At 32.3% G+C, this 18294-nt stretch overlaps 1 protein-coding gene across 1 annotated transcript in view; it reads left to right on the plus strand.

Moving 5' to 3' along the window:
* Positions 1-479: 479 nt before the first annotated feature.
* LOC142320753 (membrane-bound alkaline phosphatase-like) overlaps positions 480-18294 on the plus strand; it is a 167051-nt gene continuing 149236 nt past the window's right edge. Inside the window, exon 1 of the mRNA XM_075358748.1 lies at positions 480-624. Coding sequence (XP_075214863.1) covers positions 519-624 — 106 coding nt within the window. The 5' untranslated portion in view covers positions 480-518. The remainder of the gene's footprint in view (positions 625-18294) is intronic.

Consider the following 18294-nt stretch of genomic DNA (forward strand, 5'->3'; position numbering starts at 1 on the left):
TCTTGAATATGAACGTTCGATATCAGGCGACGATCCAAGTAAAGGTCTAGGTACTTTACGCGGTTGGTATGCAGGATCTAATAGAATGCATAAAATGTTCATATTATATCAATATGTAAGCACAACCTAACAGTTCATAAATAATTACTTGTAATACAATGTTCCTTACGACATATTCACTTATTCTTTAAAATGTTATACCATTAAACGGTCGAAAATTTACAGTTATAAAATTTATGCAAAAATAAAAAAGTTTATAATTTATAATAATTGCAGAAGCAGTTAAAAGAACGTTACCAGGTAATGGTTGATTTGGTTATAAATACACGTAAATGCGACAGAATTATTTGTTATTATTATCAGGGTAAGAGATAGATGTATAATAAATAGTAAATAATGTGTAGTCAGTTAGTTTGGTTTGGAAGGGAGAGCTTTCTTACCAGTCAGTCATGCAAGCAGTAGGTAAGAAATAAGTCACTGCCAGTCTATTTACGGTTAGCGTCTAGTTAGCTCGCGACATGGTGTTACTACTTAAGGGTTCGTTGTTCGGTGTTCCAGGTCTACTATTTCTTCCGATATTATTAGCGAGTTTTATTAACGCTAGTTATTTGCCAGCCAAAACCGGTAAGAAATGATTTTACGACAAAATATAAATTTTTATTATTCATTTACACAAAATAATAATAGTATAAATAGTTATTTTTAAAGAAAAATGATTCATTATTACTTAAATAAATAATTCAATTTTAGTTAATTTTATTACAAAAAGTCGTTAGAAACATATAAAGCTGTCCAATCAAATTATTAAATTTGATTTGATTCAGCCGACCTCCGCGGTTGAGTAGGTACCGTCCCGGCATTTCGTGCGGAGGTCTCGGGTTTAAATCCCGATCAGGTATGGAATCTTTTCATACGTTGTTAATTCCTCTGAGCTAATGACAATAACTTGATGCCCGATCTTTCATAACAAAAAAGTTACTAAATTAGAGAAAAGAAATTAAAAAAAAAATTGAAGCAAGATTCAACAGGTTACCAATAATCTATTCGCAATGCTTGACATTAATACCATAAGCCACTCTGGAATTAAAGCATTCATGTACCTAACCTAATGTAGGAAACAAATTAATTTAATACGGAAATATAGACTGGTCTTTTATTGATTCACTAAGGTAAATATTTACATATACTGTTAAAACTTGTCACCAGTCTACTACTATGTACATTTGTATAATCTACCACTCTACAAAAATTTCATTTTTTGTGTAGTATATAAATATATTAAATATATATACATATGTATATATGTCAACTTCTCACTTAGTAGAACGTTAAAAAGTATTTTAATTTACTCGTATATCTAGGTTCAACTTGTACGCAATAAAATTTTAAAGGGATTGTAGGAAATTAAATACTCTTAACTCATGTGGATTAAATTAAATCCACTTAACTCTTATTTAAGCTTTATTCTACTTTATTTAAAATCAATTCAAACATTTTAATAATGTGTTTTCTATGTAAGCCAAGTTATCTATGCTAATGGTTTCCTGGTGCACATTATCCAATTTTTGTATTGCTTAAAGTACATGATTCAGCGCACTATTATTATAATACAACCCTGATTCTTCGTGTATGTATGTGATGAAATATTTTCTCTAAACATATCTTAATTTTTTTTTTTACTGGTTATTGTAGTGCTAACTCGACATTCCATTGAAAAGTATCCTGGCTTAATATTTATAAAATAAAAGTAAATAATGTGTGTAATTAAAATGCGTTTTTTATTTTATTTAATTAAAATTTACTATATTTAAAAAAAAATCGTATTTATGAAAATTGAGAGAATTCAGTTTTAAAATTTAATATTTTTTTAAAATAAAATATAAAGAAATAAAGTTTTACTAAAACGTTCTTGTAGCTTCTTAGAATATGTATAAAACCGAAGTGCGAGTATATTAAACAATAAAATCATTTATTTAAGATCTTACAGAAATCGTATACGCTCGTTTGAATAACCACTTTCTTTTTTTTAACTGCTAATAGTAGAATTTGATGTGAATTTTACTTGCAGATAATTCTACAACCAAAAAAATCTTAATATCACTGTAGATTATCGTATTATTCATACATTTAAATTATAAAAATCATTACCATTAATCATAAGATAAGTAATAAAACTTACCTGTAAACATTTATTGAGAAGTTCACAGCTTTATATATTAAATTGTTAGAAAAACATAATCTTGATGCACTTGTATATAATTTAAGGGTGACAGTCTGGAATCATTGTCAGACGGGTGAAGATTTTAATTAAATTTATTACTACTCACGCTTTGAAACTGTAATGGAAACTCATATTAATTAACATAGGAGGAATACAGGGAATGTGAATACAGGTAAATGTTCAGTACTCCCTCGCGTGCAGTCAGATAAAGAAGGTTTGCCAATCTTCAAGAAAGATTAATAGGAAAGAAAAGGAAAAAAAGAACTGCCACTCATTGTAGAAGCAGCCTCAAACTTTTAATCTAAATTTTCTCTACTCATTTCAAATTTACAAATATTGATAATTATGTTATTTCTTCCTTTTTAATTTTTAATTTATTTATTTATTTAATGTTGTAGACTAACTTTTTTTAATAAATTTATATGGAATTTTTAATTTTTTTTTTTTTGTATAAAACCTGATACATCTATTTGAATGTATTTTAACTAGGAAGCTAAGACAAATAAAACGGTAGATAGAAGAATGCCAGACCTTGTCGGGAGTCGAACCCGAGGTCAAATGATCTAGCAGCCATTATTATAACCACTATACCATTTGGCCAGTTTTTTGTTACGATTTTAACCCTTATTAAAAATAATATTTCAACATCAAGCATATATCTACCAGTTAACAGTTTAAACAATTTTGGTGATTTTTAACAAAAGTAGAATGCTTTAGTTGGCCTCTCTATGAGGTTCGGATTATTGCAACTCTTGAAATTCTAATAAAATTTGATTTTGAAAAAAATACAAATCGTAAATTTTTAGTTTATTTTTTAAAATATAAATGTTGGATAAACCTATATATATATATATATATATATATATTTGCAATATAAATTATAAACAATTTGATATATTTAATTTTTTTTTTTTAATTTATTATATTATGAGTTATTCTTATCTTTATAAAATTTTAAATCAATTAAAAAGTACGAGTAGGTTAATTAATAAGTTTAAAATCAATCGTCTACTTAAAAATAAAATATATAGCAGTACTTTTACTTTAACAGACGTTTTTATCAATTTTTACAATTTGAAGAAAATTTTTTTTAAATGCTTTAAAGAATTTTAAGAATATAAAAATATTATTTATACATAAAAAAATTGTTTCTTATTTTTTTATCTTATTCTTATACACAAGTAAGATAATTTGTTTGACATTTTTAAATGTGGGCAATTTTGAGACTTTGTAACTTAAAAAGACTGGAATGATTTCATTGTAAATATTCTCAAATCTTATTTTTTTTATCCTTTGATTCACCGTGGATACGAAATTCCAGATCTAAAAATCAAAATTAAAAATCTTGATATCAAAACACATTCGATTTCCTTCTTCACTTTTTTCATAACATTTGTCTTTACTAAATATAAACATTTTTACATAATTTAAGAAGAGATCGTATATTATTTTCATTAGTTAGACTTCAGAATTTATTTTTTAATTGTTTGGATGCCAAATTTTCCGAAGGCTATTTTCAATTTTAGTGGAATTCATTAAACTATTAATGCAAAGGAAAGTTTTCTATTTCAAAGATATAACGTTTATAAAGTTAACGAATATAATTTGTAATTTTTAACGGACATGAAGTTTTTAAGTATAATAGCCGAAATGATAGTAGGAAATGGTGATTAATAACTCACTTCAGAAAGTGGTACAAATATTTAAAAGAATAACCAGCATCCTAATCCAGGCTTTAAGGAAAATGAGGATTGAAGTGGTTTCCCCTGGCCTTATTCAATGAGCCGAATATAATTTTTCATAACAGCATGGCAAAGTCATTAAACTGCAGGTGAAATTCAGTAGTAAAAGTAATTTTCTCATTATAGGAATAGTTTGTTTCAAAATAAAGAATACATTCAACCTTACGCAAGTGACATTTTCTCTCTCTTCTCCAGAAGAAGTTGGTGCATAATGGGTATCATTACTTTAAATAAAGTAATTCTTAACTGGTACTCTTCCACATCAAGTTGCTTTACATTAAGCATCATCATAAAATAAACTGCAACATATATACTGAAAAGAAACATTAAAAATTATCTATTTCTGGTGAGAAAATATGTACATTATATATATATATATATATAGATAGTCTCGAGGCAGTAACAGAAGCGGATCAAGAATAATTTTTTTTAAATATGAATAGAAATAAATATTTATAAACATTTTTTAAATGTTTTAACATGAACCAAATAGCTTTAAAAATAAACTGTAGATTTGCCTGTAACATAAAAAATAAACAAATTATAATTTATGCAATATAAAACACAGCATTAAAATTACGTCTTGAAAGGCCACATGAAACACGATTCCTTTACAGTAACTGTAAACAAAGTTTGTATTTTTATCTTACAAAAATAGAATTTACTTTAAAAGAGATGAATTTTGTCAAATTTGTAAAATTAAAACAACTGATTGTTAATACTGCATATAGTTTGTAATACGTTTTTTTTTTACAAATTCATTAACTAAAATTATTAACTTTCATATTTTTACGTTGTTTTATTTCTTGTCGGCTAGTTACTTCCTTTGGAACATCTTCTGTTCCAAACATGGCTGGAAGTGCAAAGTACAAGTACCCGGGAACGACAAAGTTGGGCCCGGTTCCCCCTCCAGAAGAGGCAGACGCTAAGGGTATAGATCGAGTCCTGGATACTGTTGGGACGGGGGGAACGGCATAGTCGGGCCTGGTTAACCCATCTCGGGGATTAGAGGCAGGCGATTAAAGATCCAACTGGCGGGCCGACCTGTCATGCTGGTTGGCGGGGAGGCCCGTTAGAGTTTTAAGGAGACTCTGCTGGGGTGAGCTTTACTTAATTGTATGTCCGGCCAAAGAATTAGAGGGGAGGAAAAACTAAGCAATTATTTTCTCTTCTTTGTTATTTTTTAAATCAGCAGCAATATTAATTCTTATTCCGTACCTCTTTCTGAGGTTTTCGTACACACTTCCACAAGACGCTTAACAGTAAAAGGTTTCGCCACATACGCTGCACATTGGTCTTACTTCGCCGGTTAACAAATATGAATTTTCTATTCGCGTGTTACCGATTCTGAGTCTGTTCATCGCCACTTGATCAAATTCCCGTCGCTCTTCTATTTATATTGAGTAATTTTAATTGAATTTAATTTCGTGTTTAATCGTTTTCATTCATTACGCCAGATTTTCTTGATAGTCACTGTTAGACGATTTTTAACATCTGCCACTGAAATAGGAATGATGTCCATATTCTCACAAATTGTTACCATTCTGGCAGCTTCGTCTGCACTTCATTTCCTGAAATTCCAGCCTGGGCTGGAGTCCATACAAACAGACATCGCTACCCGATTCGGTTTAATAAATATAATATGGACAGGATGTTTGAGATTAGAATATCCTCAGTATTCTTGTTCCAAATAGCAGTTAGTGCACTTAAAATACGGAACATACAAACAATCTCTCTTCGCAGAAATGTTCTGTGTAGCCAAGTGCTTGCTGTATAGCAATGAGCTCCGCCGTTTAAACTCTGGCCATATTTGGCAGTTTACAAAAATAAGCTTCTTTAGTGCATTCTTTATTTATGTACATATAGTTCCAACGCTATGTTTGGCGTTGGAACCATTCATAAAAATTATCATACTTCTCTTCTAATTAATGATGTTTGTCGAAGATTTCTGTTGGATGATCACTGCTGGTTTTTCTATTATTTTTCCATGAGAAAGATCTAATCTTGTAGTTACAGGCCAGTTTTATACGCATTATTATCATTAGTATTATTATTATTTTTAGCTTATAGATCCACTTCTTTAAAGAAAATAATATTGTTACGTTACGTATACTAGTTATAACAGGAATTTCATCCGGTTGACCTTTACATACACAACTAAAAGTCAACAATATTCAGTGAATTTTGTAAATTCCTACCGCCTCGTTTAAACAAAGTATAATGAACTTATAGAAAAATGATATGCAAAATGAACAAAGTAATAATTTAACTATGTAATCAGAAATAATATTCTGCTTATTAAACCATTGTTAAAAATCTGGGTACAAAAAAAAATTAAAAAAAAGTTATATTTAAATTATGAAATGATATGAAATTAGTCACGTTGGTTCCTATTTCGTCAAAATGAGTGTATAAATACTAATTCTCTATTTATATTATGTTTATTGTGTTAAAATAAATTAAGATGAATTTAAATCATTTGCGTTTTAAAAGAGGTCAATGAAAGTATAGAGATTTAAAAACTCTCTTTACTATTGTGTAATGGATAAGTAGGTAACACAGTTAGTAACAATGCCCCAAATTTGTTCACATTCCTTAAATGGAATCGATAAAAAATGTTTTCATTAAGAACCATTAAGAAAAGTAATGTATAGAAAACGTTAATTGCATTCAATAAACTAAAATCATTTATTAAAAAATATTCTAATAGCTACAAAAATTATTTTTTAAATTCTGTTAACGTGTTTTTATTTTTTTTCAATTTAATGGTAAATTTTAGAACAGTTTTATTGAACTGCTACCTATTTTTAACAAAAATATTAGTTATATATTGTAGTATTCCATCACGATATAATTAGTATAGTAATGTAAATTACAATGGTTTCTTAAGTTCTCCTTGTATCATATATCCGTATCTGTATTTATAGTTTAGAGAGCATACCGTACTGTATCACCAGAACACTAAAATATCATCCTGTTATACAAATAATTAACCAAAGTATGTAACTTATAATATGTCATCAGTGATATTGACTAGTATACTGAATAACTGATACGCGATCAGAGAAAGCTGATAATTTATGATAAGAATGAATCAGATTTTTTAACTAAAAATAGTAATGGATTTTAATAATTATAAAAATAGCATGTGTTTTTTTTTGTTTTTTTTTAATACTGACCGGAATCTACCTAAATTTTTAATGTCATGTAACGGAAAAATTATACAATTTGCATGATGTATGATACTATCCAGGGTGAATGTGGATAAATAATAAGACAAATGTTTAAATATACTTTAAATACAATAAATCCTACAACAGTACAATTTTTTTTTCGAAACAGATTTTCGGTTTAAAAAATATAAGAAAATTCAGTGCGCAAAACGAAACCGGAATTCATCTCGAAAAATATTAGCACAGAATTTATGCCAAAAATAATAATGAAAAAAATTGTAAAAATTGAAATAGAAGGGTAAAGAATAAAAAAGAACAAAGATTACAATAAAAGAGAAAAATTTTAAATAATAATATTACTAGTATGTAAAAGCCCTAATCGTGCATCATGAACGATATATAAGAAAGTTCATAAACATAAACTTATCTTCCACGATATCTATGTGTCATTTATCTATTTTGAATGTTTTGAACAATAAACCTAATGGATAATACAAATAAGAAGCCATATTATTCAGATAAATGATAGGAGAGAAAATATAAATTATTAAATACTAATATTAATTATACTGCAAAAAACGTTCAGTAGTTTATAAAGTTAGGTGGCAAATAATAATTACATAATGATTGCTTATGTGAAATGATAAGAGTGCGTGACGTGAATTAAACCATTTGTTGAAATAAGAATACTATTTACCACGTTCACCTCAAGTCTGTCATACAATGCTTGAATTCACGACGCTAATGTTTCTTCTTTTATGCACGACTTTATAAATAACGATCTCCAAAATTGTGACCTGCATAACTATCTCGTTAGCGTTCAAAAATTATTCATGCATGAGGTGAAATGACATATACTGACTTGCATAACACGGAAGTTCGTCTCATGTCATGAGATTCATAATTTCATCAGTGAATCGTTGGACTAATAAAAAATTGTCTTATCTTAGCAAAAAAAAAAATTAAGAGAATAAATATTAGCAAAAATATTCTTCTCTTAAAATATTATAGCAAAATATTCTTCTATTAAAATATTTTTAACCTTTATTCAATTTTTTCTTCCGTATGAGGAATACGCGTTTGAATTTTATTATATATCGTTTACAATAATCATCGTCATTAATGCGGGAATTATCATATATGCGTTTTGTAAATAGATCTTAATTATTACTTTTGCATTTAGGTTTGTTTGTATATTAAACATGATTGTTAAAACAACAATGAATGTAATATTGAAAATTGTTATTGAAATCAAAAAATGAAAAACTTTGACAAAGATTGCAACTTTGTATGCAGTAATCAAAGCGAAATTTTATTTTTAACTAGCAGACCCAGCAACGCGTCGCTATTGCTAGATTACAGTACATATATGCAGATTAAATGAACACAATTGAAAGTTTGATAAAATATTAACAAAATGAACAATTCGGAACTTCACAAAATGTTACCTTTCCCTTTTACCCCTTCGCCCTTTTCCCTTCTTTCCTTTTCCCTCTTACCCCATTTTCCTTTTTCTCATTTTCATTCTTAGCATATTCCCTTTTCCTTCCCCCATTTACCCCTATTATATTCCCCATTTCCCCCGTTCCATTTCCTTCCCCCAATTCTCTTTTCCTCTTCCACCTTACTCTTCCCTCTTTTCCCCTTTACCACCTTTCTCTTTCCATTTACTTTTCCTCGTTTTGCTCTTCTTTGTTTTTCCATTTCCCCCTTCTTTTCTTTTTACCTTTTTCGGTTTTTCTTTTCTGCCTTTTTACCCGCGCGTAAATCGGTCCAGTAGTCTTTAGTCTACAGCGGACACACTATTGGAAACATTGAAATGGAATCGTAAAATATTCAGTATAGCGTGTGTTGCTTTTACATCCAACAGATAGCGCTGTTTTAAAAAAAAAAAACATGTTTTTACCTGTTACAGGTGTGACATTTTAGGTATATAAAAACACGCGCGTATTCAAATGCAATGTTGTGTCAAAATTTCAAAGCAATCGGTGAAGAACTTTCAATGATTTAAGATTTTGAACAAACGACCAATTTACATTTTTATTTATATAGATTTTAAACGATGTTGTTCGAATAATTCCACTGAAATTTATTTACTTTGTTTTCGTGTGTTTGAGTTTATGATTGTATTTATATGGTTATGTATACGAAACTGAGATTCAATCATTGCATTGTTTCAACAAAAATTAACTTATCCTTTAGTTATTGTAACAGTGTTATAATAACTAGCATTCAGCAGATCAGTGGAAATAACCATGGTTATTTCCAGGTTATTTCTAGTGAACCGTGGTTATCAATTACGATCACAATGTAATATAATCAGTTTTTTCGTAATTGAATCTGGATCATTAAATTGGTATTTTATTATTTTTTTTTTTTTGGAAAATACAAATAAGAAAGTAGAGAAGTTTCGAAAAATCGAATTAAAAAAAAAGCTTCTCTTCCGTGTAAAATGTTTAATTAGTATTTTTAAAGATGTTTATTATATTTTAAACAGTTAAATTATTCTAAAATAATGTTATTTCAGTCAAATCTATTTAAAACCGTAAAAAGACGTAAACGGAATAGCTTAATTTTATAAAAATTAATATTTATAATTTTTGTTTTTTAATCGATGGAGAATTAAGTTGATGATAAAAGTTAATTTATCCAGCACATGTTTACTGACTGTAAGATGCATGGTGGTATTATAACATAGAGAAACGACGCTTATAAATCCACTTGTTATGCTAATAAAGAAAAAAATGTCATTAATAACAAGAGAAAAAGTTTTAGTAACAAGTAAAACTTATCGTTCCTACATTAAAAATTATTCATTATTAATGGTAACAATAATAAAAACAAGGTTAGAAAAAAAATATATATATATCCTTATATATATATATATATATATATATGAGAGAGAGAGAGAGAGAGAGAGAGAAAGATAGAGATAAGAAACGAAATATGATCAGAATAAATATTTGTAACCGCCTATTTAATAGTAAATCCCACAATTTAATTAATTATTAACCTCCATAAATAGATTACTTGCTATTAATTAATTAAATAATAAAAAAATCAAATACAAGATAAGAAGTGCCCTGAGGTAGGTAAGCCCCACGTCCGGAACACAACATCTACGTTCCACGTCCAGGGCGGTAACAGCCGTACTTATGTACAATACATATAGCTGGCTAACGGGGCTCCGAGTAAATTCCTCGGATATGCTTTTCTTTTGACCTGTTTCCACCTTCAGGTCCACACATGGATTGGATTTTTCGGCTACCTGCAGGATATGAACAATTTATTGATTAGAAAGTGGACATATACCAAACTTAGAGCTGACGATGTGGCGGCCAGGGTCAATGTTATTGCAGGTGTAACGGAGACCCTTCCGTTGTCCACATGCCCCCTGCGATGGCAAACATGTAGCAATGGTGCCCATGTATGTCGGTGCATGGGAGCTCTGAAAGCTTCTGTGAGTAGGAGCCTGGAGTCAGTGCAGAGACTGCGCATCCGCTCTCTGCCAGGACATATGCCGGTTCCACCGGAGTACCGGATCGGACCTCCAAGGTTAGTAGCCCTGGAGTGGGGGTGTACCCCGGCGGCTAGCCTTGCTACAGAAGGGATCAATGTTCATGAATATTCCTGAACAAACTAACGTGGCAGAGGGTTCACGTAAACACCCTCGTTTAGAACCGGCCGTTTCGCCTGAGGCGAAACGCCGAAAGAGTGCAGAAACCAGAAGTATTGAGATTGAGGCTAGGAAAAGCTTGCAGAAAGCTTTTTTCAAGAGCAGCATTCCAAAACCTAAGTATTTGGTTATCACTAAGGAAGAAGGTAATTTCTCGAAGGTGAGTCCTTTCCTCATAGCTCGAGAAATAAACAAATGTGCTGGAGGCCCTGTTAAAGAAATAAGAAAAACTTTCACGGGACTTCATGTAGAGACTGTTAATGATATACAGTCTCAGAAGATTCTAAGACTGAAGAAAATTGGAGAAATAGCTGTACGTGTTGATCCCCACGGCACGCTCAACACCTCAAGGGGTGTTGTGGTCTGTCGGGATCTTTTAAATTGTTCGGAGAAAGAGATTGTAGATGAACTGGCAGCACAAGGAGTAATAGAGTGCCGTCGATTGAACATGAGAAGGAACGGTGAGGTCTTACCCTCAGCTTCTCATGTCCTCACTTTCAACCGGCCTACTTTGCCGGAAAAGATAAGAGCAGGGATTCACCGGTTGGATGTGCGGGCATTTGTCCCACAGCCAATGAGGTGCTTTAAGTGCCAACGCTTTGGCCACACCGCTCTTAGATGCGAAAGACCGCAAATATGCGTGTACGGTGAAGAGGTGCATGAGAGAGAGCCGTGTAAAGAGCCTCCTACATGTATCAACTGCAAAGGAGCGCATTCTTGTAGATCAAGGAATTGTCCTGACTACAAAGATGAAGTAGCTGTGCAGGAAGTAAAAACCCTGCAAAAGGTCAGCTACTTCGATGCAAAGAAGATAGTTAACGCCCGTAAGCCTAGAGCAACAACAACCTACGCACAGGCAGCGGCTGCCGCTCCTTTCGCTGCTCCAGTTGCTGTCGATGAAGGTCAACTCATCAGTAAACTTGCTCCGACCTTGGCTAATATGATCGAAAGAATTATTGACAATAAAATGAAACCTTTCAATAGTAAAGATCCTATAAAGCCAAAGATATTAGTACAGCCTCCTCCCGAAGATAAAACAACGAAAGCTGCTCCTTTTCTGAAGAAAATGGACGCCAAAGCAGAAAGTCCGACTCAGTGAGATTCTTGATGACAAGGAAAAAGTGATACCTACAGAGACTGTTATGGAGGCTCCCAAGCCTCCTGTAACTGAAGTGGCCTCTAAGCCTCAGAGGCCACAAAAAATTTCACAGGGGGGACGAATGTCCTCTCCTCCACAGGCGGTGACCGGTGCGACCCCCGTGTCTGGGGTCGGCCAAGTTGCCGCCCCACAATCGGCGCCTGTAACCGGTGCCGATCCATGCCCGTCGTCGTCGGCGGCTTCGGTGGTCTCCGATACGGAGACAGGAAGCCTTACACAACATTCTCCGCGAACACGATGCTGTTCGTAGGATGGAGAAGAAAAGAAAAAAAGGATGGCCGAAAGGCAAAACCAGACAATAATTTAATTAAAAATTAGCGAGTCGATTGTACAATGGAACATCAATGGATGTTTTTCAAACATCCATGAGCTCCAACGCTTGGTACATGATGTAGACCCGATTTGTATATGTCTGCAAGAAACGCATTTCCGCCGAAATGAAAATTTTAAATTAAAAGGATTCGATATATTTCGGCGAGATCAACCGCCAAATGTAAGAGTTAGAGGTGGAGTGGCTATATTAACATCGACTAGAGCTACCACCGAAGCGGTTGTTCTAAACACTAACCTACAAGCGGTCGCCGTTAGAATGAAGCGTCCGCTTCAGGTCACTGTCTGCAGCATATACTTGCCGAATTTTGATTGGAATAAGGATGACATAGCAAGACTAATTTCCGAGCTTCCCCCACCTGTTTAACTGGTGGGTGACTTTAACGCTCATAATTCTTTTTGGGGATCGGATCGCATAGATCCCCGTGGAAGAGAACTGGAAGGGTTCCTGATGAATTCAGAACTATATCAGAGAACTATCAGAGATATATTCCCAAAACATCTGGGAAACTTACAAAGAAACCCGTTCCATGGTGGAACGATGAAATAAGTGAAGCTATAAAAAGAAAGAAAAGGGCGTATAACGCCTTTAAGAAGCGTCCTAGTATAGAAAATCCTTTAAGAAATAGAGGGCGTATGCAAAACGTCTTATGATAGACTCGAAAAAACGATCCTGGCAGCAATTCGTGTCATCCATTGACAAAACTACTTCTGCATCAGATGTTTGGAGGAAAGTGAAGGCTATTTGTGGGCGTAATGATTTTGCTCCCTTAACTAGCAAGATGAAGATGAAATAAAAGTCACTCCATATGAAATTGCAGAGCTGTTATCCAATCACTTTGAAACGGCCAGCAGAACGGCCAACCACGAAGAAGATTTTCGTACTAAAAAAGAACAACTTGAAGGTATACTAAACTTCAGAACTGAGTATAATTACTCATATAATGTACCTTTTAAAATGGAAGAATTCGCGAAAGCGTTGGAAAAATCAGGTAACACAGCTGCTGGTGGGGATGAAATCCCCTATAATATGATCAGGCAGCTGAATACCACTGCAAAGCGTAGATTATTAGAACTTTATAATAAAATATGGCGGGATGGAACGTACCCGCAGCAGTGGAAAAAAGCTCATGTTGTTCCAGTACCAAAGAAATATAAAAATTTAACAGACCCCCAATATCTATCGTCCTATTTCTTTGACGTGTGCTATGGGAAAAATACTGGAAAATATGATTAATAATCGACTTGTCTGGGTTTTGGAAAAAGAAAACCTGATATCACCGTATCAAGCAGGTTTTCGGCAATACCATTCTACCACTGATCAAATGATCAGCTTAGAGGACGTTATATATAACAGCTTCATTAAAAGGAAACATTGAGTCGGAGTCTTCTTTGATCTTCAGAAGGCTTTCGATATGACCTGGCGTCATGGTATAATGCTCCAGATACATGAATGGGGCATTCGTGGCAACCTGCCAGTCTTACTGAGCAACTATATGAATGACCGTACTTTCCAAGTACGAGTCAGTAGCGAATATTCATCTGTAAGAAATTTGGAAAATGGCATACCACAAGGTTCGCCGTTGAGCGGTACCTTGTTTACCATTGGCATTAATAAATTGATATTAGCCATTCCAGCAGAAATCAGCAAAAGCGTCTATGTTGATGATCTGGCAATTGTGTATGCCAGCAACAAGACTGCTATGGTGAGGTACAAATTGCAACGAGCGATCAATGCTCTAAATGAAGTTGCAAAGAATAACGGATTCCAATTCTCACCAGAAAAAACGTGCTGTTTACACTTTTGTAGGAAGAGAATTCCTCATCAAAGTCCTGCGTTGACAATTGATGATAATCCAATACAATATAAAGACAATGTAAGATATTTAGGATTAGTATTGGATAAATCCCTTACATGGGGATTACATATACAGCACTTGAGTGATAGATGCAAAAGAGCCCTAAACATTATAAAATGTTTATCGAACTTTAATTGGGGCTCAGACAAAGAGACATTATTGAGATTATATAAAGTATTAGTTCAGTCTAAACTAGACTATTGATGTATCGTATATTCATCCGCTAGAAAGTCGCATTTAAAAAAGTTAGACGTAGTTCATAATAGCGGAATGAGATACGCAACAGGCGCTTTCCGCACAATTCCGGCGGTTAGTCTGATGTCTGAAACCGGAATAATGCCACTACATTATAGAAGAGAGATCCTCTTGTTAAGATATGCAGCAAATATATGGGCTTATCCTGCCCATATAAATAATAAACTTTTTAACAACCATCCTATGGCTGCATTATACGAACGTCGTGCTACCTATTCCAGACCAGCCGGAATTAGGTACCACGAATTAAGAAGTAAATATGAAATTGCCATTCCAGATACATTGGCAATTTCTACTAGAGAAATACCGCCATGGCTCTTGCCAGCGGTAAATACAAATTTGGATCTCTCTCAAGGAGAAATAAAAAAGAAACAAGCAGTGATCATCCAACAGCAATTTTTGGCAACCGTCAGTAGTTACGAAGAACATATTAGAATTTATACTGACGGTTCTAAAACCGAACATGGTGTTGGATGCTCAATATATGTAAATGAAGAAGCCCACTTTTGGAAACTGCCAGATGTGGCCAGTGTCTACACGGCAGAACTCACTGCAATTCAGCAAGCTCTTCGCTACACTGAACACTATTGCGAAGAGAGAGTGCTAATATGTTCCGATTCATTAAGTGCACTTGTCGCAATTCGGAACAAGAACATTAAGTATGTCCTAATTGCAAACATCCTGTCCATTTTATACGTTATAAATCAACGAGGACAGCGATGCGTATTTGTATGGACTCCGGGGCATGCTGGTATTACAGGTAATAAAATTGCAGACGAAGCTGTGATAAAGGCAACAGTCTGCGATGATTTGGATGCATTTCCTGTAAGAGGGGCAGATGTTAAAAACCGTCTAACAAACATAGTAAAACACAAGTGGAATGCTGAATGGAGGAGTTTAAATACGAAATTAAACTCAGTAAAAACTACTCCATATAAATGGAAAAGCGACTTTAAGTTGACTCGCCGTGAACAAGTAGCGGTGACCAGACTTAGAATCGGTCATACGCGATTAACAAATTTATATTTGTTAACCGGCGAAGTGAGACCAATGTGCGGTGTTTGTAATATAACACTGACAATCAAGCATCTAATAGAAGAGTCTACCATATATGAGGACCTCAGAAAGAGGTTCCGTCTTACAAATAATATTAGAGCTGATCTGGATAATGGAAATGAAGAAAATATAGTTGTTGCATTTTTACACGCCAGTGGACTTCTAAAAAGTCTATAAAATGGAAGTTAAAGCTGTGATAAAAGATACTCTAAGCGGTAGTTTTACATATATAAAGAAAGAAATGGTATTGATAAGTTTAACTTTAATTTTAATTTCATGGTCTTTTGAGAACCTTATCTCAAATTTTAATATCGGGGCCCTTTACACCCCGTAATTGTTTGTGATTGTCCTTGTCTTTTATGTCTTAAATGTTTTGTGTAGTTTGTGCTTTTAAATAAAATGTAAGGGCCCTTTACACCTTACATATGACGATCCTTATGGAGATAATAAATTCTTTTAAAGAATGTGACGAGGGCTAATGACCTTAGCAGTCGATGCCTGTAAAAATTCAATTAAAAAAAAAAAGATAAGAAGTACAAAAATATTGCGAATTCATTGTTTTCTAAGAACAGTAACGGAATTCAAATAATATTAATGCACTATCGATTGAAATATTTTCAAGGAAGTATGTTTTTCTTTCCGTTATTGACACAAATTAAATACATTAACGAGGCCGTTTATAACCCACATGAAAAAATAATGAATCTATCAGTAAGTGGAACGATTTATTATTTATTTTTCTTATGAAGAAATTAGCGTATTTCAATCAAAAATTGTTTATCCTATGAAAACAAATTACAACGATAACCATAACGAATTATGCAAATACGAAGACATATTATTTAAATAATTTTTTAAGAGGAAATATAAATTGTTAAAATATTAATATTATTTATACTACAGAAAGCGTTTTGTAATTTATAAAGTTAAGTAGCAAATAATAATAATTACATAAGATTATTTATCTCAATTGACAGAGTGCGTGACATGAATTAAACCATTTGTTGAAATAGGAATACTATTTACCACATTCACCTTAAGTCTGTTACATGCAAACATCGTTTTTTTAATTTTATTTTATTTTTATTATTATTATGAAAGTACGGGCATCAACAGATATGGCCATTAGCCCGGTGGAAATTGGTAGCGTGTGATAAGTGTCATGACTGACCGGGATTCGAACCCAGAACCTCCACACGAAATGCCGAGACGCAACTACCTACTCAACCACGGAGGTCAGTTCCGACCTCCGTATAAATAAGATTAGTTTAAAGATAAGATAAAGTAAGATTAGAATAAATAAGACTAGTTTAAAAAATAATTATCAATACATACCAAAAACCAGTAGATTTAAAAACAATAAGAGAAAATTTTTATAAAATATTCATGCTGAACTGAGAATGGAAATTGATAATCTACAAATTATAAAAATTTCAGGTTTTAATCAACCACTATTTAAAATTTAAACGCCTCATAGTAAATTAAATTTGGTCCGCAGTGTAACATAATGAGCACATTCATTGAATAAATAACAAATCGTTAACAAAGGAATTAGCTATTGAGCATACTGGGATATCATCAGACAACATAAGAAATCTTTGTTTTAACTTATGAAATAATGATTTTTTCACGGCGATTATCTTGAATAATAATTTCCTTGGGAATACAAAAATTTAATGACGCGGCTTTCTTTTTCTTTCCTGTTTAACCCCGGGAATCACCATTAGTATTAAACTAAAACAGTTTTTACGATATATTATAATGTAACTAAAGCCATTTACAGAGTGAACTAAGTTGTAGTTTCTTATTAATTGTTCAATATAGAACAAACCAATTTTCTTAGTGCAATCTTTAATGAGTTCTGTTAGTTTGTTAACAATAATACAATCGTAGAGTGTTAGTAAATACGATTTTTTTAACAGGGAGCAAAAAGGAATCCAATTAGGTTAAAATTAACTGAGTTTTTATTTATTTATAAGATAATAAATTAATAGTATAGTTTGAAAATAATATATCCACCTTCATAAAAACACCAACATACTTTTATAGAGACAGTACTTTTATGGTGAGTGTATTTCATTAACTCTCCAATAAACTGAACACTCTCATTTTCACTCTCTCTCTCTCTCTCTCTCTCTTTCTATATATATATATATATATATATATATATATATAATATTTTATCAAGTCATATTTTATTTATATATAAATAGACTTTTTTTTATGGCAAAATATAAAATTGTAGGAATTATCGTAAAATTACCGTTTTACAATCCAAAATCCTAATAAAAGGATAAATAATAATAATTATACCTGTTTCATCTACTTATTTGTCCAAATACTGTTTGCCAGGCCATAGTTTTTGAAGTAGGAAAATCAATCATTTTAAGAAAATTTATATAAGAAATATTTCTAGGAGATAATTTTTAAATAATTCGATTTGATTCAGTCAAACGTAGAATTCTTAAAAATAAATGTATTTATTATAAATATATAAGTTGTACGTATATAGTTGATTTAGTGAAATGTATATATATGTGTGTGTGTGTGTGTGTGTGTGTGTGTGTGTGTGTGTGTGTGTGTGTGTGTGTGTGTGTGTGTGTGTGTGTGTGTGTGTGTGTGTGTATGTGTATGTGTATGTGTATGTGTATGTGTATGTGTATGTGTATGTGTATGTGTATGTGTGTGTGTGTGTGTGTGTGTGTGTGTGTGTGTGTGTGTGTGTGTGTGTGTGTGTGTGTGTGTGTGTGTTTAAATTATTATTCTTTTTGATAAAAAAATATTATTTTTTATAACCTTTTCCAAAAATGTATCTAATATAAT

The sequence above is a fragment of the Lycorma delicatula genome, chromosome 1 (assembly GCF_047948215.1).
Source record: "Lycorma delicatula isolate Av1 chromosome 1, ASM4794821v1, whole genome shotgun sequence".
In the NCBI taxonomy this organism is placed as follows: Eukaryota; Metazoa; Arthropoda; class Insecta; order Hemiptera; family Fulgoridae; genus Lycorma; species Lycorma delicatula.